The sequence below is a fragment of the Onychostoma macrolepis genome, chromosome 09 (assembly GCF_012432095.1).
Source record: "Onychostoma macrolepis isolate SWU-2019 chromosome 09, ASM1243209v1, whole genome shotgun sequence".
Classification (NCBI taxonomy): Eukaryota; Metazoa; Chordata; class Actinopteri; order Cypriniformes; family Cyprinidae; genus Onychostoma; species Onychostoma macrolepis.
In genome coordinates, this window is record NC_081163.1 from 24770719 (window position 1) to 24797796 (window position 27078).

Genomic DNA, 27078 nt, shown 5'->3' on the forward strand with positions numbered 1-27078 from the left:
CGCGTACGAATTTCACTGCACGATTCAGTCTATTAAAATACATTTAGAATGATCACATAATTTAAGATATGGGGGCAGAAAATGTATAGCCTATATTTATATCATTTCATAGAAGCCTAGTTAATATCACATGAAGAGTGCCATTTTTTTTCTCTTCAAAAATCAGCATGATCACAAATGTGATATTGATTTTATGCAACAGTTCAATAAACAAGAAGTTAATATTAAGAGACTTACGTTTTAGACACCATATTGGCTGTTTTTGCTCTATTTCTACAACAAAAATAATTCCAAACAGCCACAGCACTGTTTTGCGTCTCTGAGCAACATGACTGGGTTTAGTTCCTGAATGAATCAAACGTTTAAATGATTCGGTTCAGTCGCAATGACTCCCTTATTAACGCTGACTTACTGCCACCTATTGGCCATTTTAATTTCACATTTATAGTATCTTCATTTTTAAAAAATAATTTTAGACATCAGTTTTCAACGTTTTATGTTTCAAATATCAAAACATCATTTATGCATTTGTAACTGCACAGGTTAGCATTCTGTGTCCCTCTGAGCTGCATTAAACAGTGTGTAAATACATCTAAATGCCACTTCAGATGCATTGCAAAGATACATTTTGTTGATACTGATTTAATTTGCTTGGTAACAGCCCAAATGCAAGAATTTGACTCAAAAGATTATGCACACTTTTAGAAAAAATGGCTTAAAGGTAAAAATACCCATAAAACTTGTTGGAAAAGACTCATTTCAATCACTGCTGTGAACTGACCACACAGAATATGGTGAATATCAAAAAAAATTCAGGAGTCAGCTGTCCATAGTAATCTTTAAGATACCAGCACAATAACACACTCAGCAAAATATCATCTAATTATCGTTATCGATAAAATCCCAGAAAATATCAAGATATCATTTTTTTTGCCAATTTCGCACACCCTAATTCATGTTATTTAATATATTGATGATAATTGTTGAAATCAATATTATTAATGCTTTTGACTCATCAATTTTCTTAAAAATGGTTTAAAGGCTGAAATGTAAAGTTTATCGTTTTACAAAACCTTTTGTTTTTGTGAAAACTTGTATCTGAACTGTAAATTATGCTTTTTACAGTCATTTTACAGTTTAATATGGTACTATGGACATTGCCCTACCCCGCTCATATGGTATTAATTTTATTTGTGCAGGTCTTAAAAAAGGTCTTAAAGTCTTAAATTTGAGCTTAAAAATCCTGCAGAAACCCTGTTGATGGTTGGTGGAAGAACAAACGTCAATAACAAAGAAACGTTATTATGGCAGATGAAAAGGGAAAATATGGAAGAGAAAATCATAAAGACTGGGATATCTAAATGTTGAAAAAGCAAGCTTAACATACCAATGCACTACTGAACTGTTAGGGTTAGGGGTAAAAATAAAAGTTTGGGGTTAGAATAAAAAAGACTTTAATTCGGCAAGTATGCAGAGAAAGTTGATAGAAAGTAACCGTGAATACATGTATAATGTTACAAAATATTTTTTTTAAATAAATGTCATTCTTTTGAACTTTCTTTTCATTAAAGAATACTGAAAAATGGTTTCTGGATTCATAGTGCCATTATTAACATTTGAGCACCAATAATAATTGACAACAATTGAGAACCAGATCAGCATATTAGAATGGTTTCTGAAGTGTGACACTTATGACTGGAGTAATGATGCTGAAAATTCAGCTTTGCCATGTCATGAAAAATCTACATTTAAATATCTTCTCACAGATAAATGTTAAACGTCATGTAAAACATACCTCAGATTATAAAACTGAAAGCCGAAAACAAAGGAGCAGTAGAATTCCATTTAGTCAAAAGTAAAGTAGAGGGCGAAATGGAAAACTAGTTAAAACTATTTATATCAGTTAATGGGATTTAAAATCAACTTCTTTTTAAGGCCTTCAGTTGAAATCCCCAGTTGTCAACAGTGATTGGGTAGTGGATTTTGGTCTAGCTCTGTTAAGCTGGTATTATTTTTGCTGTATTTATACTTTTTTAGTTCCATTGTCTAATGCACTTGCGTACAGTTTGTCTTTGTGAGTTGCTGCTTTTGTATAACCATTCAAATCAGTTGCTTATGACATTTCAGCTTGAATTATGTCTTTACTTTTGTGAACTTTAGAAATGATAGGCAGCTCACTAGAGTTTGGAGCAGAGCACAAGAGTGTTAGTTTGTATTAACTGATTAATGACTTGTTTAATGTCTTTGTGCTGGTTCTGTGTTTTTAGTTGCTGGAGAAAGCTGAAGCACGTGAGAGGGAGAGAGAGAAGGAGGAGGCCAGGAAGATGAAGAGAAAGGAGGCGGCGTTTAAGAGCATGCTAAAACAGGCCACGCCTCCTCTAGAGCCTGAGGCCACATGGGAGGGAGTATGTCATGCTATTACAATAAATACCAATGATTATATAATCTATTAACTAGACTGAGTCCTTAGGACATGTTATCTTCCACCACTGATCTGGTGTAAATGATGTGTGTTGATGCTGACTCAGGTACGAGAGCGGTTTCTAAAAGAGCCTGCGTTTGAGGACATCACGCTGGAGTCAGAGAGGAAGAGGATATTCAAAGACTTCATGCATGTGCTAGAGGTGTGATAGAATTATAAACATTCTTACAAGATTTTAAAGCACCCAGGGCTGCGTTTCCCAAAAGCATCGAAAGCGTAAAGGGTCATGAAACCCCAGACTACTTTTTCTGAGATTTTACCAGAAATGTCTGTGATGCACATCATAGAAGACATTGTTAGCATCCGATCATTTTTAACTGTTGGAGAAAACAGGTTAATTTAAAAAAAACTTTGCGTTATTTTCATCTTCCGGGTTTAAAATCTACATCGTGTTGACGTCACAATTTGTGACGTGGCAATGGACTATAGTACATCGATGACGCATCGGTGTCTATTTAATTATTCATGAGACTGCGTTTTCTTATCCTATGAGAAGACACTTTGCTTAATTATTCACAACAGCATGTGTTGATTTGGTATGACAGACGTTTCAGGATCGAAGGAGAATGTTTGTTTTTGCTTTGTAATAAGAGTTCGGTACAAACGCGATTCATTCACTTAGTGAGAATAACCGTTTTTACAGCTCCGTGACACAACCCGTCAAAAGGCTTATATAAATGCAGCAGAATAAGCCTAAAAAGTTATCAGAGGTGCAACAGTTCGTTCATATATATATGTTTTCCATGAAGAGTGCAAATGGCTGTGCATTTATGCGTTTTTAACTCAATTGGAGCTAAATGAAACTGTCTAAACCCGAAGCTGTGTGTGTTCTTCCCTCTTCTCCGCAGCACACCACGCCCACTTTTTTAGCGTTTTTTTTTAAACTGTGGCGAGAACTAACCAGTGCTGAAACAGGGGGTTTCATAGCCCTTTAAGTACATTGTAGACCCATTGAAACCATTGGAGCTACGATCAACTTGGGATTACGATGCCTTTGGGAAACACAGCCCAGAATCATATTTAAAAGAATTGACTCAGGGCTGGATGCGTATTCATGTTCAGTAATTCGACATTCCAGAATTTTTCCTTATATACCGCTTTTACCACAGTTTATCTCGTGATGTGCAAAGTTTTTGTATCTAAACTCTTAAAAGTAAATTAAACTTGGAAAGCCTTTCAGCTGATCAGAATCAGGTATTCAGTAATCAGTGGTCATGTCTGTGAACTCTCTCTACAGCACGAGTGTCAACATCATCATTCAAAGACTAAGAAACACTCGAAGAAATCCAAGAAACACCACAGAAAACGTTCCCGATCTCGATCAGTGAGTACTTCCTCTAGCCATCTCATTTCATACCTTCAAACTCATCGGCTTTTGCCAAAATTTGCCATTCTGACATTGAAATGCCATGTGTTTGACTTTATATGAATGTATCTATGAAGAGAACCGACTGTCTTCAGAAAAGTTTCAATGGCGTTTTTTTTTTCTTCTTCACAACTACTGCTTCACCTACTGTCACCTACTTATATGCTTCACCTACTGTCAGAGAATGAATTTGCATTTTTCAAAGCAGCTTCACAGTAATAAACTGGAAAATAAAAGAATCAATGATGCAAACTTCATTACATACAGTGGGTACGGAAAGTATTCAGACCCCCTTTTTCACTCTTTGTTATATTGCAGCCATTTGCTAAAATCATTTAAGTTCATTTTTTTTCCTCATTAATGTACACACATCACCCCATATTGACAGAAAAACACTTTTTTGCAGATTTATTAAAAAAGAAAAACTGAAATATCACATGGTCCTAAGTATTCAGACCCTTTGCTCAGTATTTAGTAGAAGCACCCTTTTGATCTAATACAGCCATGGGTCTTTTTGGGAAAGATGCAACAAGTTTTTCACATCTGGATTTGGGGATCCTCTGCCATTCCTCCTTGCAGATCCTCTCCAGTTCTATCAGGTTGGATGGTAAACGTTGGTGGACAGCCATTTGTAGGTCTCTCCAGAGATGCTCAATTGGGTTTAAGTCAGGGCTCTGGCTGGGCCATACAAGAACAGTCACGGAGTTGTTGTGAAGTCACTCCTTCGTTATTTTAGCTGTGTGCTTAGGGTCATTGTCTTGTTGGAAGGTAAACCTTCGGCCCAGTCTGAGGTCCTGAGCACTCTGGAGAAGGTTTTCATCCAGGATATCCCTGTACTTGGCCGCATTCATCTTTCCCTCGATTGCAACCAGTCGTCCTGTCCCTGCAGCTGAAAAACACCCCCACAGCATGATGCTGCCACCACCATGCTTCACTGTTGGGACTGTATTGGACAGGTGATGAGCAGTGCCTGGTTTTCTCCACACATACCGCTTAGAATTAAGGCCAAAAAGTTCTATCTTGGTTCTATCTTATTCAGGTGTTTTTTAGCAAACTCCATGCGGGCTTTCATGTGTCTTGCACTGAGGAGAGGCTTCCGTCGGGCCACTCTGCCATAAAGCCCCGACTGGTGGAGGGCTGCAGTGATGGTTGACTTTCTACAACTTTCTCCCATCTCCCTACTGCATCTCTGGAGCTCAGCTACAGTGATCTTTGGGTTCTTCTTTACCTCTCTCACCAAGGCTCTTCTCCCCCGATAGCACAGTTTGGCCGGACGGCCAGCTCTAGGAAGGGTTCTGGTCGTCCCAAACGTCTTCCATTTAAGGATTATGGAGGCCACTGTGCAGTAGAATTTTTTTTGTAACCTTGGCCAGATCTGTGCCTTGCCACAATTATGTCTCTGAGCTCTTCAGGCAGTTCCTTTGACCTCATGATTCTCATTTGCTCTGACATGCACTGTGAGCTGTAAGTTCTTATATAGACAGGTGTGTGGCTTTCCTAATCAAGTCCAATCAGTATAATCAAACACAGCTGGACTCAAATGAAGGTGTAGAACCATCTCAAGGATGATCAGAAGAAATGGACAGCACCTGAGTTAAATATGAGTGTCACAGCAAAGGGTCTGAATACTTAGGACCATGTGATATTTCAGTTTTTCTTTTTTAATAAATCTGCAAAAATGTCAACAATTCTGTGTTTTTCTGTCAATATGGGGTGCTGTGTGTACATTGAGGAAAAAAAAAATGAACTTAAATGATTTTAGCAAATGGCTGCAATATAACAAAGAGTGAAAAATTGAAGGGGGTCTGAATACTTTCCGTACCCACTGTATGAGACAAATCCAAATGATGCTGTAAAGCAACTCTAAAAAGTCGTTATTTAGCTGCAGGCAGTTCAGTGTTGATTCAGTTCAATAGCTGTTCAATGGCTGTGTAAAGTTCATCAATTATGAAACATTCAATTAAGCTTTTAGCAGCTCTATAGAAGGTAACAGTGTCGTTATTCAGCTCAACTCAGTTAAATGTTGATTCAATTTAGATCAACAGCAATGTTTCGGAACTGTCAGTTTTGAAACGCATTCGATTTAGTTAAGACATTAGTTTCATCATCCATCTCAATTCTGTACAAGTTTTGTTCTTATCCAAGTCAGACCAATTATATATATATATAATATATATAAGCACAATCATTTAGAATCTTTCCTTCTCTTAGAAAATGGATTAAAGTTAAAACATGAGGTTTGTTTTATAGGCTTTTCTTTCTGAACAGATTTCATATTCTAATTCCAATACATTTTGTAGAAGACTTTAAAAAGTAGGCTTAAAGGTGGGGTAAGTGATTTCTGGTAGCCAATGTTGATATTTGAAATCACCAAAACAAACATGCCCCTATTTTGATGTCCCCGCCCCACACATACGTATGCATCCCAGGCAACGATTAATTATGTGAAACAAAGCAAAACGAGGCACGGCGCGACAACATGTAAGCCTTCTTTTGTTCCACAGACGTTTTCCTCTTTTGTTTTTTTTTTTATCCGCCATCTCTATCTTTCTGTCGTCGCTCGGCTCTGCTAATGTCTGTCATGTGCACTGAGCGCTCTCTCCTCTGCATCATGAGTAGACACGCCCCTTACTGCTGTTTGGCTACAAGTTTGTTTTGGTACTGGGCCCGACTAAGTTTTCTAAAGTGTTTTTTGAAAAAATACATACCCCACCTTTAATAATGAGTATTATTTGTATTATGATCCGGTCTGGAGATTTGAGGTATGCATTTACTCAAGACTCACTCTCAACTCATCCTCCTAAACTGTGTCCTGTGTGTTTGTTTACGGAAGGGCTCAGAGTCAGAGGATGATGAGTATCACTCGAAGAAGAAGAAACGTTCAGCTTCTAAATCTCCATCCGAGCACTCGTCCTCTGGGGAATCTGGTCAGTGACGTTTAGGATCGATATCAGTGTCCTGCACAACACATCAATACTGAATACATCATGACCATTTAACAGCAGTCTCTCAATGATCATCTGATCTTGATCTTTACAGAGAGAAGCTACAAGAAATCTAAGAAACACAAGAAGAAGGGAAAGAAAAGACGACACAAATCAGTGAGTAGAGAGCGACTCAATCTCTCTAGTACTTTTTCTTTGTGCAGATGATGAGGAATCCGACTTGCTAAATAACCTGCAATAATATGCAAGTGCTATGACTAGTCTCAGTTAGCCTAATGCAGTATGCAAGGTTTTTTTTCTCTTTTTTTTTTATATAAAATAAATAAAATAAAAACTAGTAGATAGAATAGGAAAAAAACACTAGTCTTAGAGAGTCTTTTTAAAAAATAAATAAATAAAGCTAGTAAAAAAAAAAAAAAAAAAGAGAGTGCTAGTGTCAGAGGGTCATAAAAAGAAAACAAGTAGTTAGAATAGGGAGTGTAAGTGTTGGAGGGGTCAAGTGATTTTTTATTTTTATATAAATAAAAAAAAGAAAACGAATAGATAAAATTAGTGGTGGGCATAGATTAATTTTTTTAATCTAGATTAATCTCACTGTAATCTTGGAATTAATCTAGATTAAAATGGCTCATTTGAATTCTGCCAAGTAGATAAGTAAACAACTAGCAGTCATCAAGAATTTAATATTGATAATAACATTGAAGACATTGTATGATTATTCCTTAAAGATAAGGTTTTAATAGTTTTAGTAGTAGTAGCCTATTACGTTCTGCCCAATGTCTTCAAGTGAAACCGAACTTTTATTTTGACGGGTTGCCGTGAGGATAGTTTTTCTCAAATGAAACGCTCGAATGCTCATGAAGTGACTCTCAGAGCAGTTCTGGAGATGTTGTTCATGTATTTATGTCCTCATTTAGTGAGACGACAGGCGTTAATATCGCCGCAAGCGTGCACGCGGTCTTCTGTATGAGTAGTGAACAAACCCGTGCGTCTGTGCCATACATTAACACAGAGACACACAGAAGTCATATTTAAATAGACGTTTTGCTACTTAATATTTACAAATAGGAGTGGGAGTGTGTTCACTTGTGTGTGCGCCACGCTTGTTTGTGTGTGTGTGTGTGTGTGTGTGTGTGTGTGCGAACCGAGGCGGAACTCCGCTGTGCGCGATACAGAGAGCGCGACCATGTAAGGTAGAGACAGAAATGACTTGCCGATTTCCATTGGGAAGCTTCTTAAAATAAATTTTCCTGAAGCAAACCCGCGGCTTCATAGCTGCATCCATGTTAGCACGCATACACACAGGTTCGAAGACTCGTTCTCGCCCCCTACAGTGCAATCGGCTAGGTATACATCCGCGCTAAAATATCAAGGTGAAAGTCATCATAGCTTGCGTAGTATAGACCCAGCTCCCAACCCAACTTTGAGAATAGATTAACGGCGATATTTTTTTTATCGCCCGATAAGAGTCTCACGTTAACGCAGCACGTTAACGCCGATAACGGCCCACCACTAGATAAAATAGAGTTTGAATGGAGCGTGCTAGAACCTTCAGGTCTTAGTACTTAGTTATTGCTGTGAAATCTTTACTGTTTTTTATAAAGTAAATGTAAGAATAGCTTTTTTATTTTTAGTTATATTTCAAGATGAACACTTACTGGACTGAAGCAACTTGATGATTTCTACCCATTGGATCGGCTTTTAGTATATTTAAGCATATAACTAGGACATACTGAATATGCTAGTGTTTGAATAATGATAATTTTTAATAAGTAGAGTTGGATTCAATTGAATTCAAGTTTATTTGTTTAGTGCTTTTCACTATACAAATCGTTGCAAAGCAGCTTTACAGAAAATTTTAATTCGTAGTTATGAGATGTTTTATATTTGTTCAACTTAAATAATTCAATTCTGCCTTGTAAAGATCTCAAATGACCTTAGTTGAATTGCCCGTTAAAGAAGGGCTTTCTCCATCATTTATTGATTAACAAGTGTGTCTGTGGGATTGAATACGGTGGGTTAAATATGAGTGTTTATTAAATACCCAGAACCGTAGTCTATTCCTCAGATTATGTTCAGTTTTACGATGCTACGTTTACTCTCATTCATTAAATAACGTTTTATAAAGTGTATAACTCTAAATGGCTATTATAGGATAATGAGCAATATGGAGAATATCATGGTTTTTTGCAGGCATCCCCTGAGTCTGAAGGAGAGAAAGAGCGAAAAGGAAGAGAGAAAGAGAAGGATAAAGAGAATGACAAATCCAAAGGGAAGTTACGTGGAGAATCCAAACAGAAATCCCCCAAAAGAAAGAGTACAAAAGAAGAGGTAAGCGATCATATCTGAGACAGCGTCTGTAGAGTCTCATTTACTCCCACCTAGATGTGATCTGAATCTCTCTGTCTCTCAGGGTGGATGGGATACGTCTGGAAGCGAGCTGAGTGAAGGAGAGCTGGAAAAGAGGAGACGCACTCTCCTGGAGCAGCTGGACGCACCATAAATCTCTCTGTCAGTCTGTCCGTCTCTCTCACTTGCATTCCTGTAATGTGTTTTGCATCCTCTTGGAATGTGCTGACAGAATATGGATGAGCATCCGAGTGTTGGCTATTTGGCTGTGAATCCATTGACTGTCATGTAGTCTCTCTGAGAGGCAGTATTGTCTGAACATCAGCACTCTTGATCTGGGCATGTGGATTTTGTAAGATTATTTTCAGAGGTTGCAAGTGTTATGTTGCCTTTAACTGCAGAACCCTTTTTTTAGTTAGTTGTATATTTGTTATTGCCAATAGTTTTAAACATCACTGATAATATGGAACAAAATGAACAGGCCTGCATAAAAACAACTATTATTCAACTTCAGATTAATCTGTAAGATTGTCTGTAAAAGCCATTTTTGGAAAACAATGTTCTCAGTATGAAAAATGTCTGCAGCATTGTTTTCAACTTGAATTTTGACAAATAAACTTTAAAATAATGCTTTTTTGTTGCTCTGTTCTCTCGAGATCCAAACCTGCTCAATTTAATCTACGATGATCCTTTTGTTAATCATGTTTTCTTCAGCAACTTCAGATCATCATGAAACTGCCACTGAGGCTGACAATTTCTGACTAAAATATCTGCCAATGCGAGTGAATTAACTAGATATTGATTGTATTTATACATTTTTAATCTATATAAATTCAAAGCTTATAATCGCATATGTAATGCGTTAAGGGTATAATATAATTGCAGACCTGTCTCCCTTGTGCGCATCTGTATGCAGGTGTGATTTGCGACTTTATAAAACTACGCAAAAGCTGGTGACGACTTTGTGTTCAATTGTGCACGTGCAGAACGCTAGTCAAGCAAGAGACGGTGGTGTTTAGCCCATAGATATATACAGGTGCATCTCAATAAATTAGAATGTTGTGGAAAAGTTCATTTATTTCAGTAATTCAACTCAAATTGTGAAACTCGTGTATTAAATAAATTCAATGCACACAGACTGTATGGAAGCCCAGGTTTCTTTGACAGTGGCCTTCAGCTCATCTGCATTTTTTGGTCTCTTGTTTCTCATTTTCCTCTTGACAATACCCCATAGATTCTCTATGGGGTTCAGGTCTGGGGAGTTTGCTGGCCAGTCAAGCACACAAACACCATGGTCATTTAACCAACTTTTGGTGCTTTTGGCAGTGTGAGCAGGTGCCAAATCCTGCTGGAAAATGAAATCAGCATCTTCAAAAAGCTGGTCAGCAGAAGGAAGCATGAAGTGCTCCAAAATGTCTTGGTAAACGTGTGCAGTGACTTTGGTTTTCAAAAAACACAATGGACCAACACCAGCAGATGACATTGCACCCCAAATCATCACAGACTGTGGAAACTGAACACTGGACTTCAAGCAACTTGGGCTATGAGCTTCTCCACCCTTCCTCCAGACTCTAGGACCTCTAGGAAACCTTTGCAGGTGTTTTGAGTTGATTAGCTGATTGGCATGTCACCATATTCTAATTTGTTGAGATTAGTGAATTGGTGGGTTTTTGTTAAATGTGAGCCAAAATCATCACAATTAAAAGAACCAAAGACTTAAACTACTTCAGTCTGTGTGTACTGAATTTATTTAATACACAAGTTTCAAGTTAGTTTGTGTTAATACAATTATAAGTTGGTACTGAGCCACCAGTCATTTAAACGTATACAAAATGACAGTGAAAATAACATGGGTTATGAAAACAACAGTTACCACTGTTTTTATCGTTGATGTCATTTGTTTGGCCATACACTCCGCGACCCACCAGTTGAGAAACACTGTGTTAAAACATGGTTCAGCTTCCTGTGGCTGTCTTTTTCTCAAAAATATATGGCTTTATTGTTTTCTTAGTTTTAAATGTGGAAATGACCGTGGAAATGACCATGCAAAGTTAAGTGGTGTTGAAGCATGTGAACTAAACGCACGGCAGTCCTGTGGCTGTAAATACAACGTTTTATAAAATGGGTGATTCTGTCACTAAAATTCAAAACTGTGAACTACTTTAAAGGTCACCTATTATGCAAAATCCACTTTTACATGGTGTTTGGACATAAATGTGTGCTGGCAGTGTGTGAACACAACCACCCTACAATGATAAAAACATTTTTTAATCCCCTTTAAAGGGTCGTGAAACCCCCTGTTTCAGCACTGGTTATATTGCAATCACTGGAGATGACGGCAGCAAAAATACTATGATTGTTCAGAGGAAAGTTTCTGAAACAGAGTAACGTTTTATATGAGTTCGAAGGGATCCAAAAATGTCGACTAGTTCAGCTCTCAGTAGCTATTATGTGGACTCTATTATGGGGCACGACACGGAGGATGTGTACGGAGCACGTTATGTCCAGGGCTCACACACGGCGAGGCCGTCATGTGTGGGGGAAAATGCGGACTTCTCGTCGTGCAGCTTCGCTCCCAAGTCAGCCGTGTTCCCTGCGTCCTGGACCTCGGTTCATCAACCATCTACTGCCGCTGTGTCCGGAATCTACCGTCCATACGTCCACCAGACCCATCTTTCAGACAACAGATACGTGCGCTCCTGGATAGAACCAGTCTCAAACCATCTATCGGGGTTCCACTCCAGCAGTCGGCACAGCCGTACAAAGACTGAAAGTTTAGCCTCGAAAATGACTGAAAGCGCGGCGTAATACACAACTGATGGCAAGGCAAAAATATAAGCAATAAATGATGCATCAAAATTTCAACATTGTGAGATAATTATGAGGATATATAATTGTGACAATACTGAAATGTTCTCATTGATCTCTTAAATGAACACTCATCTTCTGTAAAGAGTAACTGCAAAGAACACCTGAAACTATCATTTAAACAAAAGATGTGGAATGTGGAAAATGTTGAGCACCTTGAATGTGTGAGTGTATGTATGTTTGCATGTGTGTGAGAGAGAGCGTTTGTGCGCGTGCGTGTGTGTGTGTGTGTGTGTGCGTGTACGTGTGTGATGTGATTCAAGGCCAAATTTAATTAAGTGTTTGACAGATTTCTTTCCAAACAGACACAATAATTTCCTTGTGACGTTTGGGCACTGGTACAGGCTCAGGTATAAGGCCTATGATATTCTTGGTTTGGTACCAGGTTATGTCATCCCTTAGAGGCCAAAAAAAAAAAAACAATCGAGTCCACAACACGGCTCTTGGTTTTAACCAGAGCGCCAATGTAGACATCAGTATCCTGTATGATGCCTTCATATTTTATAGGGTCAGCTTTTATTTTGTCCCTATAGGCCTGTAACATATGTGACCTTTCTTTTGTTGTTTTAGGTAGCATCTTAAAAATAGATAAAAATGAAATCAATTAATAGCCTATAAAAGTAATATAATTTAGAAATAAAAATAATATCATAATATAAATATAAATATAAAAGTATTATGATATAAAAAGTATTACACAAATCTACCCTCGTAATCCATATCAATTGTACTTTGTAACCATAAATGTCATTTCCATTGTGGTGGAAATTACATTCCTGTAGTTTTTTGTGAAAAAATGGAAGATAGCTTCACAGATTAGCTTTGAATTAATACTTAGCATTTAATGTATGCAAAATACTCTTATTTAACTTTTTAAAAACACCCTTGAAGGTACAGCATGTTTGGAAATGACGTAGAATAAATATATTAACTGATCAAGCAATATTTACCTTGATTTTTTTTTTCATTTGTTGTTGATGAAAATTTTAATTCCCTCCATGTCCAACATGTGCTCTGATATCACTGAACATTTCCATAGAAACCACCTAAACAATCTTTCACACAAACTTTTTAAAGGGACATTACTGTGTTGTGGTGGAAATGACACCAATACTGTGCGACAGCTATATTTTGTATATAAAGTAATATTGGTAGTGGTCTCACATTAAATACTATAATGTATTTTAATTATTTTACTAGTGCTTAATTCAGGTACATTAATAGTTACCAGATAAGTCATATTTTTAAACTGTATTTTCATTGTTGAAGTTTAAAAGTCTGGGTGTGAGACAAGAAGAAAACAGTGATTTTGACACCTATAAGGAGGTTGAAAAGTATGAAAAAAATCATAATAGAAAGGTATAGCAAAATGTTTGTAAGGTGGTTTTATTGTTAGTTTGACCAAGAAAGGGGAATTTGTCCAAAATTACATGTATTTTTTAAAATATGACCAAAGAACATAAAAGTGCTCATAAGAATCACCCTTATATAAGCCTTTTGACAGGTTGTGTCACGGAGCTGTAAAAACGGTTACACTCACTAAAGTGTGTTCACACTTGTCATGTTTGGTTCGATTGCTATGTTAGTGCGGTTCGTTTAAGTGTGAACGCTGCCATCCGAACCCTGGTGCGCACCAAACAAGCGGACCAAGACCGCTAAAAAGATGGGTGAACTTCCAAATGAACTCTGGTGCGGTTCGAATGAAATATGAACGCAACACGCACCAAATACTTCTAAACGAACCAAAAGCAGGAAGTAATGACAAGATGCGACGCTATGCGATATGATTTGACGATACGAACGAGTGGTGTAACCAAAACAAAATGAGCAGAGGGCAAATGTGGAGCAACGATGAGGTAAAGAGCCTTTTATGAGCTCCTTGTGAGTTCGCAGGTGGTGAAAATAAAATATGTACACGCAACAATGAGCGCGCTTAGTTCAGCAGACGGCATTACGTGTGTTCGACTTAAAGCGGCGCTGACCAGACCGATCGGTTAATGGGTGCTTTGATATCATACACCCACATCGCCGATTTAAGTCGAACACGCCTTTTGTTTGGGGTGTTCGGTAAGTTCCATCACGAATACGTCATTCAACCAGACCAATCAGGTTGTGAACGTATCACTACGCCTTAAGGTTCGGTATCTTTAGGTTTGCTGTCAAAAATGCCAGTGTGAATGCTAAGCGGACCAGGACCAAATGTATCATTTTCCTTTTGGTCTGGACCAAATGAACCAAACGAACCGAACTACAAGTGTGAACACACCCTAAGTGAATGAATCGTCGTGTTTGTTTGTGCCGAACTTATTACAAAGCAAAAACAAACACTCTCCTCCGATCCATGAAGGTTTCTCTCAGTAAATGTGCATGATGTCATCGCACAGTCTGAAGCTTCTGTCATAGCAAATCAACACATGCTGTTGGGAATAATTAAGAGAAGCTCTTCTCATAGGAGAACAGGCAGTCTCATGAATAATTAGACACCGACGCAACATCGATGTATAGTCCATTGCCACGTCACAAGTGAAGTCAACACAATGTAGATTTAAAAAAATTTTGGGGGGAGTCGTGGCCTAGTCGGAGTCGTGTTTGCCGGGAGCCAGAGCGCCTGACATCTTGGCAAATTTAAAAGTGCTGGCTAATGCTAAACATAAATTCAGTAAGATTGTTATCCACGTCGGCGCTAATGTTGTTCGACTTCGCCAGTCGGAGATCACTAAAAATAATGTTAAAGAGGTGTGTGAACTTGCAAGTACGATGTCAGACACTGTAATATGCTCTAGACCGCTCCCTGCTTACCGTGGCGATGAGATTCATAGCAGACTGTCGTCACTCAATGGCTGGATGTCTAAGTGTTGCCCGCAAAATAACATAGGCTTTATAGACAATTGGAAGAATTTTTGGGGCAGACCTGACCTGTTGAAAAGAGATGGTGTTCATCCCTCCTGGGTGGTGCCGCTCTTCTCTCTAGAAATATGGCACATAGTCTTAGAGTTCGTACTTGACTAACTGGGGCCCAGGTCAGGAAGCAGACAGACTGGCTAAACCGACCGTCTGCTAGCCGCCTCACGTCACAGAAGTCAGTTAATTCTCAGCACATATAGATATCACACTATAGAGACTGTGTCTGTTCCCTGTACTAGAAAATACAGAAAACATCCAAACCAAAGTAGTAGTAACAATTTAATTGATGTTCAACAAATAAAAAGCAGATATAATACAGATAAACACATGATAAAGCTTGGCTTATTGAATATTAGATCCCTTTCTACAAAAACACTTTTTGTAAATGAAATGATCACTGACCATAAACTAGATGTGCTTTGTTTGACAGAAACCTGGCTAAAACCAGATTATTACATTACTTTAAACGAGTCTACACCCCAAGATTACTGTTACAAACATGAACCGCGTCCAAAAGGAAAAGGGGAGGTGTTGCTACAATTTATAGCAATATTTTCAGTATTTCTCAGAGGTCGGGTTTCAAGTATAATTCGTTCGAAGTAATGGTGCTTCATATAACGTTATCCAAAGAAACAAGTGTTAATGATAAATCCCCTGTGATGTTTGTACTGGTTACTGTATACAGGCCACCAGGGCACCATACAGACTTTATTAAAGAATTTTCTGATTTTCTATCAGAGTTAGTGCTGGCTGCAGATAAAGTCCTAATTGTTGGTGATTTTAAAATCCATGTTGATAATGAAAAGATTTGTTGGGATCAGCATTTATAGACATTCTAAACTCTATTGGTGTTAAACAACACGTGTCAGGACCTACTCATTGTCGAAATCATACTCTAGATTTAATACTGTCACATGGAATTGATGTCAGTGGCATTGGAATTTTGCAGCAGAGCGATGATATCTCAGATCATTATCTAGTCTCCTGTATATTCCATATAGCTAAAGCTGTAAAGCCAACTTCTTGTTACAAATATAGTAGAACCATCACTTCTACTACAAAAGACTAATCTTCCTGATTTATCTCAGTTCCTCAGCATATCCAATAGCTCAGAACAACTTAATGATGTAACAGAAACTATGGACTCTCTCTTCTCTAGCACTTTAGATGTGGTTGCTCCTTTACGCTTAAGGAAGATTAAGGATAAGAGTCCAACACCGTGGTATAATGAGCACACTCACGCCCCCAAAGAGAGAAGCCCGGAAAATGGAGCGCAGCTGGAGGAAAACAAAACTAGAGGTATTTCCTTTAGCTTGGCGGGAAAATACCCTATCCTACAGAAAAGCATTAAAAACTGCTAGATCTGATTACTTTTCGTCTCTTCTAGAAGAAAACAAACAACCCCCGGTATTTATTCAATACAGTGACTAAATTAACAAAAAATAAAGCATCAACAGGTGTTGGCATTTCCCAACAGCACAGCAGTAATGACTTTATGAACTACTTTACTTCCAAGATCGATACTATCAGATAAAATTGTAACCATGCAGCCGTCAGCTACAGTATCGCATCAGATAGCGCACTATAGATCCCCTGAGGAACAATTCCATTCATTCTCTACTGTGGGAGAGGAAGAATTGTATAAACTTGTTAAATCATCTAAACCAACAACATGTATGTTAGACCCGATTCCATCTAAACTACTAAAAGAGCTGCTTCCAGAAGTCATAGATCCTCTTTTGGCTATTATTAATTAATCGTTGTCATTAGGATATGTCCCCAAAACCTTCAAATTAGCTGTTATTAAACCTCTCATTAAAAAAACACAACTTGACCCCAAAGATCTAATTAATTACAGACCAATCTCAAATCTCCCTTTTCTGTCAAAGATACTAGAAAAGGTAGTATCCTCACAATTATATTTCCTTCCTAGAGAAAAATGGTATCTGTGAGGAATTTCAGTCAGGATTTTTAGACCGTATCATAGTACTGAGACTGCACTCATTAGAGTTACAAATGACCTGCTTCTATCATCTGATCGTGGTTGTATTTCTTTTTTAGTTCTACTGGATCTTAGCGCTGTGTTCAACACTATCGACCACAACATTCTTTTGTATAGACTAGAAACTTTGTTGGCATTAGTGGAAGCGCCTTAGCATGGTTCAAATCGTACTTATCTGTACCATCAGTTCGTAGCAGTGAATGAAGAGGTATCATATCGATCACAAGTGCAGTATGGAGTACTTCAAGGCTCAGTACATGGTGTTAGCTTTCACTGTTATGCTGATGATACTCAGCTCTATATTTCGTTGCAGCCCGGTGAAACAAATTGAGAAACTAACGGAATGCATAGTCGATATAAAAAACTGGATGACGAGTAATTTCTTACTGCTTAATTCTGAATTAATTAATTATCGGACCTAAAAACCCCACATGTAATAACCTAGAACACTATCTACCACTTGACGGCTGCTCTGTCAATTCTTCGTCATCAGTTAGGAACCCAGGTGTGCTGTTTGATAGCAATCTTTCATTTGAAAGCCATCTAGCATCTGTAAAACTGTGTTTTTCCATCTCAAAAACATATCTAAATTGCGACCTATGCTCTCTAGATCCCTGCATTTCTAGATCCATAACTTTTTCACCCCCCTAGGGCCGGGCTTCGGGACAGTTTTCCCGTCATAGTTCAGACGAGGGCCGGGCCTCGGGCCTGTTTTAGTTTTCTCCTTATTTTTATATTTTAGACATCCATCAATGTCTAAGCAAAGAGCTTAGAAAAGCGCTATATAAATATAAGGAATCATTATTATTATCAATTAGTGATGAAAAAAAATTGCCGCGCTGGTGGAAACAACACGAGACCGTGCCGCGACTTTGAAGAGCGGCTCGACGGTTAGTGTCCGGCAGCAGCGATCACGCAGTCAGCGCAGCTGTTCTGCGTTCAAATACAGGCAATAAAGCTTGCTGTTGTAAAGCCCCAGCAAAAGTAATGGTCCCAGGAGCGTACGATCACACCGGTGTGATTAGAACATTTAGTGCGTCACGTCATCAACTGCTGAATTCAAATCTGCTTTCTGGCGCGGAGCCAGATCAGACACACGAGCGCTTGTCATATTATCACTTATTCAGTGTTTTCAACCATATGCTTATTTTAGATTTCAGACATTTAAATACACATAAGTACTAGCAAAACCATACATTTATAGTTTGTAAAATATGCACTGATGTCTATGGAAGCAGCAATAATGATCCTTACAAATATGACGACATGTTTTATTGATATCATATACCGATTGTGTAGATAACTTTAAAGTTTACTCTGCTCTTCTCCCAGTTTACTGCAGATTTACTTTAACTTGTTTTGGGAGGAGAGGATGAATTTACGTGTTGTTAATCCCACAGCTGGGATTCAGCGCGAACAAACATGGCGGCGCCCATCACCCGGTATAGATCAACTAACACGGTCATTATAAAAGTGTTTAAACAACCAAATACATTTACTTGCACATATTTCAGAATCGGAATATCAGATATTTCATAATATAGCGAGTATGTTTCTGAATATTAATATTAAAAAAAGGAAAAACGAAATAAAAGCAATCCATGTGTACAGCGCTATTAGGGCTGCGTGTGTCACATGACAAGCATGACGCGTCGCCATGGAAACAATAAGGCTATAAATTCTAAAATAACGGTCGCCTAAAAAAACTCAGGCCTGGGGCTCAGCTAGAATATTTTAAACTCACGTGCGAAAGGGTTAAGAAAGAAATAACTTGTTTAACGAACAAAAAATGCTCCAAACGTTTTTCAAAATTAACTTAAATCTGATAAGCTGTCGGACACGGGCCGAGCTAGGGCCTGAGTATCTCGGGCCAGGGCCGGGCTAGGGCCTAAATTTGAGGCCCGTGCAAGGCTCTAATGCTCTCAACGTCAAATGCAGAAATACTAATTCATGCGTTTATGACCTCAAGGTTAGACTATTGTAATGCTTTATTGGTTGGTTGTTCTGCACGCTTGGTCAACAAACAGTTGGTCCAAAATGCAGCAGCTAGAGTCCTTACTAGAACCAGGAAGTATGACCATATTAGCCCGGTTCTGTCAACACTGCACTGGCTCCCTATTAAACATCAGATAGATTTTAAAATCTTGTTAATTACTTATAAAGCCCTGAATGGCTTAGCTCCTCAGTACTTGAGCGAGCTCTTATCGCATTATAGTCCTCCACGTCTGCTGCATTCTCAAAATTCTGGCCGTTTGATAATACCTTATCAGATCCTTTTCCAATTTAGCACCCAAACTCTGGAACAATCTACCTAACACTGTTCGGGAGGCAGACACACTCTGTCAGTTTAAATCTAGATTAATGACACATCTCTTTAACCTGGACTACACATAACACACTAATAAGCTTCTATTATTCAAATCCGTTAAAGGATTGTTAGGCTGCATTAATTAGATCAACCGGAACTGGGAACACTCCCCATAACACACGATGTACTCGTTACATCGTAAGAAGAATGGCATCTACGCTAATATTTGTCTGTTTCTTTCTTATTCTGTTTCTCAGTCCGTATCCGATCAGATGGTGGATCAGCACCAAGAGATGATGTCTGCAGCCCTGATCGTCAGCGGAGACCAGGACACCTAGATGAGCCCCAGAGACATAAATTTAAATTATAATAAACAAACAAATATATATTATAAAAATAGACCGAGAAACAAATGCATTAAACTATACATTACAGTTATAGCAAATAAATAAATCATATAAATGAAAAACTTCAAATAATGAATAAAACACAAATATAACAAATACATTAAATTATAAATTAAAATCGGGACAAGACCATGGGAATCAGATAAGCCCTTTACACAATCTTACATGTCTGCGGTTGGAATTGAACTGCGGGTTTCGTCTGGCCAGAGGAGAATTCAATAATGAAATGCCTTTAACTGAAAATTGAGTGTTTAATCTTATCATTATACATTATTGACACTCTATCCTCCAATTTGATACTGTTAAGTGCTTTGACAAAATCTGTATTGTTAAAAGCGCTATATAAATAAAGGTGACTTGACTTGACTTGACTTGACTAATGGTTAGATCCAAAGGTTGCGAGTTCGAGTCTCAGGCCGGCAGGAATTGTAAGTGGGGGGAGTGAATGTACAGCGCTCTCTCCACCCTCAATACCACGACTGAGGTGCCCTTGAGCAAGGCACCGAACCCCCAACTGCTCCCCGGGCGCTGCAGCATAAAAAATGGCTGCCCACTGCTCCGGGTGTGTATTCACAGTGTGTGTGTGTTCACTGCTGTGTGTGTGCACCTTGGATGGGTTATGAATTCCCGAGTGTGGGTCACCATACTTGGCTTTATGTCATGTCATGTCACTCACTCACTTTTTTTTTTTTTTTTTGATTCTCACGCAGCGTGACGTCACATTGCCTAGGGCCAGGCCAGGCCAGGCCACAGGTGTTGATTGACAGCCCAGCATTGCCATAGTTTCCGCCCTCAGCGGTTGTAAGCTGTCCTCCATTTTCTCAGCGCTAGAGCAGCTGTAACGTCAAAAATGTCTCGCAAGCAATCCCCGTTCTCTTGCTCTCAGTTATGTTGCTTCTACCGGCTGTTTATTGCTGTAGATATGGAATGCAGAGAGACGTATACGTGACGCCCTCTTCTGGAGACTGGGCAGGAATATGCAGCTCATTTGCATTTAAAGCCATACACTCCAAATCAGCTCTTTTTAAGACACACCCCAAAAATGGCATTTTCCAGCTGTTATAATAAATGATCTGTTGGGTATTTTGGGCTGACACATTCTGGGGACACCCAAGACCAATATTACATCTTGTAAAAAGGGGCATAATAGGTGCCCTTTAATTTGGAGCAAGAGGTACGGGGGAATGGCTTTTTTGTGTAAATGTTCACAGCTGATTCAGTTTGGGAACTTTTACCCATAATTAAACAACCTACAGAGCAGGTTAGCTGTGTGGGGAAAGTTACCATTGTGTTCAAAAGTAAAACAAAAAACAAAAAAACAATCCACATTAATAAATAAAAAACCTTTTTAGTTTGCTCAAACCAAATTCAAGTTTACTTGGGAAGCCACAGAAATGGACTTTATGCAACAGACCTCATGTCTTTTATTCTGTGAAAATGAATTGATTTGATCTGCCATATTTGCATTGCAGCCTGGATCTTGGCCCTTTAAATTTCAGCACCAGGCTTTTTGGAGGGCAACATCCTTCTTCTGTTCACTCGCTCAAGAACAACACAGAAGACCAGCATTATGTAAATAGTTTAATTGGGCATTGAGAAATCATCTAACTTTAAATCTGAGAACAGATCTTTTTTGCAGTACTGTAAGCATTCAATGCCTAAGATACATTGATTTTAGGGAAAAAATGCCAGTTTAATCCAGTTTTTATAAGTGGAATGTAGAGAGATGAGACAGACTTCTATAATTCTACTACTGCATCTGATTTCTGACATGTTTTAATACAGAAGGGACGTTCTAGTGTGATGTGGCTGCATGTCTAAAAGACCTGGTTCAGGTTTTCAGTTTTATTAAATATACAAAATGCTGGAAAAAAGAGAAAACTATAAGTTAAAATATTCAAATGTTGTAGTACAGAATGATTTTTAAACAGTATTGTTTTTAAACATTATGTACAATATTAGAAGATTAAAAGTTAAAAGATGCAACAATTTTTATAGCAAAATATCTGTACATTTAACAAACGCTTTTTTTTTGTGGTTTTATATTTTTGCTTTTAAATAGAATTACACATCTCAAGAAATGTGAATTTTTATTTGTGCAGGTCATTATAGAACCACACAAAATTCATTTTATATAACAGGCCTTATTTCCCATTATCAGACCTAGAACGCACGAAGCAAGCCCAGTTACAGCAAATGAATTCTGTAAGGAACCTGATCTTGTGTAATGAAGAACAAGAGCCAACGTCACCAATGCAGTAAGTTGTGGCAAGTGCTTAAAATTCATAAAGGAATAGTCTGTGTTCAAAACAACATTTGAATAGATAGCATCTGTCGATTACCACAGACTCCATATTCAATCCTCTGTGTATAAAACAATATTCCATTTACCTCAGTGCACTTCCAATGGAAGTCTATAGAGCAAGTGTCCAAGGGTTTAAAAGCAGACATAAAATGCAAAATTCATATTTTTGTTAAAGCACTTTTTGAGCTGACATGTTTTGTAATTTTAGCACAGAGACTACTGTGGACTTCTGGTTATGTTAACCCTGGTAACTTCTGGCAAAGTCATCCAGTTACATGGTCTTGACAGGAGTGTTATATTGCTGGTTATGCTGGTTAAGACAATATTGGTTTTAAAACAGAGAAGTATTTGATTCTATCACAGTAGTCAAGTGAACATGGATTAAGTATTGAGGTTTTAGTTTAAAAACTGTACTTTACATTTGTTCCTGCGCAATGCCTTACCCCATAAACTTTCATTTGAAGTGCTTTAATGTAAACAAGATTTTGGCAGAGCACAGAGCTTCACCTGTGTTGAACATGGAACATTAATTAGTCAATGACCTTTTGAAAATGCTAGACTCCTCTGACTCCATAATCTGTAAAGGCTGCAGAGGTACTAGACTTTTTCTGTACTTTGGTTTCGGTAATCCTAACCAACCCACAGTTTGAGGACCAAAACCTAATGCAGTCTTGCTTGTGCAGCATTGTAATTAAGACTTGTCAGCAGTCTTTCAGAAACACAAGGTACTGGAGATCTGCTGCCTCTGGTTTAAATTTCACATTTGCCTTTGTCCCATGTACTTAACATCATTTTTTATATAACACACCTTTCCTTACACCTTCTACTACTCAACTGAACTTCATCTAATTCTGTAGCCCAATACTGCAACATCCCTGCAGTAACTCCACCATGACTGTGATCCTTCTGATTAGGGTTGGACCAGGATGTCAGTTAGTCCAACAGACGACTGACTAGTCTGTTAGTTTATAATGATTTTTAAAGGGCCTGTCCCAGTACCCACACTTGCGATATTTGTATGTAACCACTTGTGCACTTGAATGATGTATTTCCAACCCGATCTCATGGGTATTTGTACATATTTCATGAAGTGGCAAATTTTTGCTAAATCGTACGTATTTTACAACTTCCCCAATTTGTATGAATCCGTACCCGCCACTGGGGTGTAGAAAAATCATACAAAGTAGTACAAGTGAGGTTGTACGAATTCATACGCAAATTCATACGAATTGGTCGTGAGATAGCATTGGTATTTCCTGTATTTGGCCCATGTTTTCAAGTGGGCGTGAAGACTGTAGGTCCCAAGGTTGTCCCATTGGGTAACCAGTGTGGAATGTTTTATTACTCAATGGGACACACAACACAATTTTGTAAAAAAAAAAAAAAATGTAAGTAAAGTTTTTACAGAGCTTTATTTACACATTTTGATTTTCAGTACTTTGCCCTTTAAAAATAAACTTGTAAATGACTTTTCAGATGACAATTTAATTGTGGTGCTTTGGCATTTTTCAGATCTGGGACAGTCTTTTGTACTTACTACCTATTTTGTACACATGCTTTCAAGTGGCCAAGACCACAGGTGTGGGTATTGGGAGCAACACATTTAAATACCTTCAAATCAGTAATGTTATTATTGTTATCTTTGTCCGCTGTGTTGCACCCAACAGCATTTCAAGCCATCAACATATTTTTACAACTTTTACAAAAGTTTTTAAACGTTTCAAATGCTTCTCAACCTGTATTCCATTCTGTTGGGCTCTATCCGTCTGTTTTTTAACACAAGAATGAGCCCCCTATGTGAACGCTACAATAAGAACAGGCTCTGACAGACCCTACAGGGATCTTTAAGACTGACCAGTAGATTTGGGAAGAAACACACGCCTGGTCGGTTTTGATCTGTGGCGAAAGCACTGGAATGTAAGAGGCCTTTGTACAGGTTCATGATACATAAAGTGTTGGAATAGTTTTACATTCAGACACTTTCTCAAGAAAAACACTGATCTTGCCATACAATTGAAGCGCCATAGGATAAAAGACAGATCAAGACATCGTTTGTCATATAAAAATTCACAGACAGAAGACACTGACTAAAACGCATGTATGATTCAACACCTGATGGGACAGATGTTAAATGTAGGCACTTGACTTTCAGACCTGCTGTCATCTTCATCAGTCCTTCATTAGCTCCTCCTCCACTCCTCCAGCCTATCCAATCACATCCCCTCTGCCCTCGTCACATGACCATCTCTGCATTGTTCATTGGCCGCAAATTCTGATCATCAAAACGTCTTCGAATGCTCCTCCTGACGGCGTCAGCACGCCTGTAAGGCTGGTTTCTTAGATCTGATGCAGGAGGAACAGAATAAAATGATGTCAGTATTTGAGATTAGATCCTCTGGACATGCTGGTGGTCAACTGGGCAAAGCAGCTTGAGTTTTTACTGGATTAAATACTTTTTCAGCTTCTGAATTAAATGGGAATGGAAACTATGGAGTTTGCCTCTTTTTAGGAACTTGTTTTAACAAGGTTGTTGGGAAAACACTAACAGTGGCCCCAAAATGTATTTGAAATCACACATAAGATGTCTGAATGTCACTGCATTATATGACAAAATATAATACAAGTGTCATCTTGTGCTCAAATGCTGCAGGAAGTAGGCTACCTCAGTTTTGTTCTATGACAATGACTTTTAATAAACTTGTGTTTTGGAGGTTTTAAAGTGCCCCTATTATGGGTTATGAAAGGTTCATATTTTGCTTTTGGGAGTCCTCAACAACAGGTTGACATGCATGCAAGGTCAAAAAAACACTATCATCGTCTTATAATATGTGTTTATTTTTACCTTACTTGCTCAACGACTCCCAAACAATTTGCTCAACGATTCATTTTTCCAAACCCCTCCTTTGTGTGAGGAGGACCCAACCCCTCTGCGGTGATTGGTCCGATATGGTTCAAGTGGTTCAAATTTTCCCAGGTCTGCACGTGCAACAAGTGGACAAGCAATATGCTAATGTTTCATGTTGATGTCAACATGAAACGGCTTGGGATTCGTTTTAAAAACGACTCGTTTCAATGATTCAGAGTCAACTCTTTCTTTTGAGAGACAATAACTTTATACATGGTGCACTTTCAGATTTAAAACTTTGTAGGATGTTTTCATTCACTTAGAGCTATGTTACACACTGCATGAAAGGTAATTTTTCAAAAATCCATAATAGGGGCACTTTAACAGATGTGCAGTATTCCTGTAGCACAAACAGTACAGCATGGCACTACCAGTGCCAAGGTCATGGGTTTGATTCCCAGGCAAAGCAGGAATTCCTTAAATGCAGTCTAAGTGGTTTTAGATAGAAGTGTCAGCAAAATGCAAAGTCAATTCTCCTCAAGTTATCTTTGCAGCACACTCGCAGTTAATCAATTCCTCTGCTATGTAAAAAGTACTACTTTTAAGGGTAGAAAAAAAACAAAAGTAAAATTTGTTAACCTTGTAAAACATTCCTTGTAATAGAAATTAATCTAATATTTAGTCTATACTACACAAGCAAGAGGCTGTGATTTAGCTGCAGATAATCACAGCTGTACTAATACTGACTGCGGAAAACACAGTTCAGTAAACAAGATGTGAATTTTGCATAACAAATTTTAGATGTACACAACAACACACAATAGTGTGTTTGACTGAATCAGCGGTTTTTTTTTTTTTAACAAATTGTCTGAATGAATGATTTAATGACTCATTTATAGATACTCTCCTATCACCACCTACAGGCATATTTATGAAACTTGCAGAATGAGTGACTCGGTTTGTTTGCAAATAGACAAGTATAATTGCCATTTTGTGCGTATTATATATAATATAATCATATTTTTTATTTAGTCAGAATGCAAGGCTAAATGGTCTTTTCCCTTCAGTCTCACATCAGAATTCATGTTGATTCATAAATTGAGTTTTTGAGTTGATTCACAAGATCGTAGCAAGAAGCATTTGCATTCATGGACTTGTGGTAACAATAAACGCCTTGATTTTGTCAAAGCATACTGACATACAGTGTCTTTTTATTTACAGTACATATATCTAGTTCAGTCAGGAAGCTCTAAATCAAGCATGGGCAAACTCGGTCCTGGAGAGCCGGTGTCCCTGCTGAGTTTAGCTCCAACCCTGGTTCAAACACACCTGAACACGCTAATCAGTGTCTTCAGGATTACTAGAAGGCTACTGGCAGGTTTTTATCAGGGTTGGAGCTAAACTCAGCAGGGACACCGGCCCCAAATTTGCCCATGCCTGCTCTAAATGGTGCAGGCTGATTTTCATAGTCATTTACAGGCAATCTGCTAGAAATAACAATTTACTATATGGCACAAGCTGATTGGTCTTAACTGGTTCTGGCGCCAATGCGATTGCTTGCTTAACATTTAAATAGTCTGGTTCAGTGTTCTTTGTTTGTTGGTCCTGCAGTGTGGTATGAGAAACCCTCCACCTCCCCAGCTCCACCTGTCTAGATCTGCTGCGGAAATGCCTATTCATTCAGCAGCAGCAGCAGCAACTGTTCTATGCTCACAGCATGTGTGTCCATACTTGCTCTCATCTAGTCTGCCAAGACCAAATACATTATCATATCATATCAATATGTCATATTAACATGCTACTGCTATTCCGAGAGTTGTCATAATTGATCTACTGGTTTATTATTTAAACCTAAGAAATTAATTTCATTGAAATATTTTATATTTCTTTTAATAAATTTATTTTAATAAATTTATTTGCTCAACGACTCCCAAACAATTTGCTCAACGATTCATTTTTCCAAACCCTCCTTTGTGTGAGGAGGACCCAACCCCTCTGCGGTGATTGGTCCGATATGGTTCAAGTGGTTCAAATTTTCCCAGGTCTGCACGTGCAACAAGTGGACAAGCAATATGCTAATGTTTCATGTTGATGTCAACATGAAACGGCTTGGGATTCGCTTTAAAACGACTGCTTTCAATGATTCAGAGTCAACTCTTTCTTTTGAGAGACAATAACTTTATACATGGTGCACTTTCAGATTTAAAACTTTGTAGGATGTTTTCATTCACTTAGAGCTATGTTACACACTGCATGAAAGGTAATTTTTCAAAAATCCATAATAGGGGCACTTTAAC

The 27078-nt window shown here is 38.2% G+C and overlaps 2 protein-coding genes across 7 annotated transcripts in view; one reads left to right on the plus strand and one right to left on the minus strand.

The window, feature by feature from the left end:
• Window positions 1-9772, plus strand: part of prpf40a (PRP40 pre-mRNA processing factor 40 homolog A) — a 32751-nt gene extending 22979 nt beyond the window's left edge. For all 3 annotated transcript variants that reach the window (XM_058787583.1, XM_058787581.1, XM_058787580.1), the window contains 7 exons: window positions 2268-2405; window positions 2529-2624; window positions 3720-3806; window positions 6682-6775; window positions 6888-6949; window positions 8987-9124; window positions 9207-9772. In XM_058787583.1, coding sequence (XP_058643566.1) covers window positions 2268-2405; window positions 2529-2624; window positions 3720-3806; window positions 6682-6775; window positions 6888-6949; window positions 8987-9124; window positions 9207-9296 — 705 coding nt within the window. In that variant the 3' untranslated portion in view covers window positions 9297-9772. The remainder of the gene's footprint in view (window positions 1-2267; window positions 2406-2528; window positions 2625-3719; window positions 3807-6681; window positions 6776-6887; window positions 6950-8986; window positions 9125-9206) is intronic.
• Window positions 9773-21199: 11427 nt separating this feature from the next.
• fmnl2a (formin-like 2a) overlaps window positions 21200-27078 on the minus strand; it is an 89300-nt gene continuing 83421 nt past the window's right edge. For 3 of the 4 annotated variants that reach the window (XM_058786829.1, XM_058786830.1, XM_058786832.1), the window contains one exon: window positions 21200-24279. In XM_058786829.1, the coding sequence (XP_058642812.1) occupies window positions 24170-24279 (110 nt within the window). In that variant the 3' untranslated portion in view covers window positions 21200-24169. The remainder of the gene's footprint in view (window positions 24280-27078) is intronic. The other variant, XR_009272788.1, reaches the window with a different exon arrangement.